We start from the raw sequence: 1,157 nt of genomic DNA, 5'->3' as shown, positions 1-1,157 counted from the left end.
TGCCCTTCCTCCTCACCCACTGTGAATCTTGAAATCTATGGCTTCCTTCAAGATTCAGTTCAAAGGCCACCTTCTGCAAGAGTCTTTCTTGGCCCCACCCCACCCGACCCAACCCAACTGCTAGTTCCTTCCCCACTGAGGTTATCTTATATTTACTTGGCCTGTATCTTGTAAAGAGCAATCTGAGTGATGGAGTACAGGAGAGAAGAAGACTACAATTCAAATGCAGCCTTAGACACTTGGGAGCTCTGAGACCCTGGGCAATTCACTTGATCTCTAACTGCCTTGGTTTTCTAGATGATAAAATGGAGCTAACAATAGCACTTACCTCCCAGGATTATTGTGAGGTTAGAATGAGAATATTTATAAAGTACTTGGCAAATCTTTAAGTGCTATATAAACCTTTCGGATCCACCATCAACAGGTGGACCCAGTGGCACAATGCAGATTTTTGTGAAGACCCTGACAGGGAAGACCATCACCCTTGAGGTCAAACTGTCCAATACTATTGTAAATGTCAAGGCGAAGATACAAGATAAGGAAGGTATTCCCCCTGGTCAACAAAGGTTAATTTTTGCTGTCAAGCAACTGGAAGATGGACGAACTTTATCTGACGACAACATTCTGAAGGAGTCTATGCTTCATCTTGTTCTGAGACTTAAGGGTAGTGCCAAGAAGAGAAAGAAGAAGTCTTACACCACTCCCAAAAATAACAAGCATAAGAGAAAGAAGACTAAACTTGCTGTTCTGAAGTACTATAAGGCTGATGAGAATGGCGAGATCAGCCGCCTTCAACGAGAGTGCCTTTCTTATGAATGTGGTGCTGGAGTCTTTAGGCAAGCCATTTTGACAGACATTATTGTGGCAAGTGTTGTCTAACCTACTGCTTCAACAAGCGAAAAGACAAGTAAATGTATATGTGTTAATAAAAAGAGTCAACTATTTTTTTAAAGTGCTATATAAATGCTAGCTACTATTATTGTTATTACTATTATAATATACTTTTTATGTATATGTCTCTCCCATTCAAATACTAGCTCCCCAAGGGCAGGGATTGTTCCATTTTTGTTTTTATCATCTCCAGCACTTAGCATGTAGTAGGCACTTAACAAATGTGTATTGGTCAATTGAAAGGGCATTGGATTCAACTGTTTCAT

The 1,157-nt window shown here is 40.4% G+C and overlaps 1 protein-coding gene across 1 annotated transcript; it reads left to right on the top strand.

Annotated features, from left to right (window-relative positions):
• Positions 1 to 441: 441 nt before the first annotated feature.
• Positions 442 to 879, top strand: LOC122734331 (ubiquitin-like). Its single transcript, XM_043975079.1, has one exon. It carries the CDS (start codon positions 442 to 444, stop codon positions 877 to 879), a length of 438 nt encoding a protein of 145 aa, XP_043831014.1.
• The last annotated feature ends 278 nt before the right edge of the window (positions 880 to 1,157 follow it).

The sequence above is a fragment of the Dromiciops gliroides genome, chromosome 1, assembly GCF_019393635.1.
Source record: "Dromiciops gliroides isolate mDroGli1 chromosome 1, mDroGli1.pri, whole genome shotgun sequence".
Lineage (NCBI taxonomy): Eukaryota > Metazoa > Chordata > Mammalia > Microbiotheria > Microbiotheriidae > Dromiciops > Dromiciops gliroides.
The sequence above is the reverse complement of the archived record's forward strand: the minus strand, read 5'-3'. Positions and strand labels throughout refer to the sequence as shown.

Excerpts from the sequence above, each read along its gene's own strand:
- LOC122734331 (XM_043975079.1), top strand. The coding sequence starts at position 442 with ATGCAGATTTTTGTGAAGACCCTGACAGGGAAGACCATCACCCTTGAG.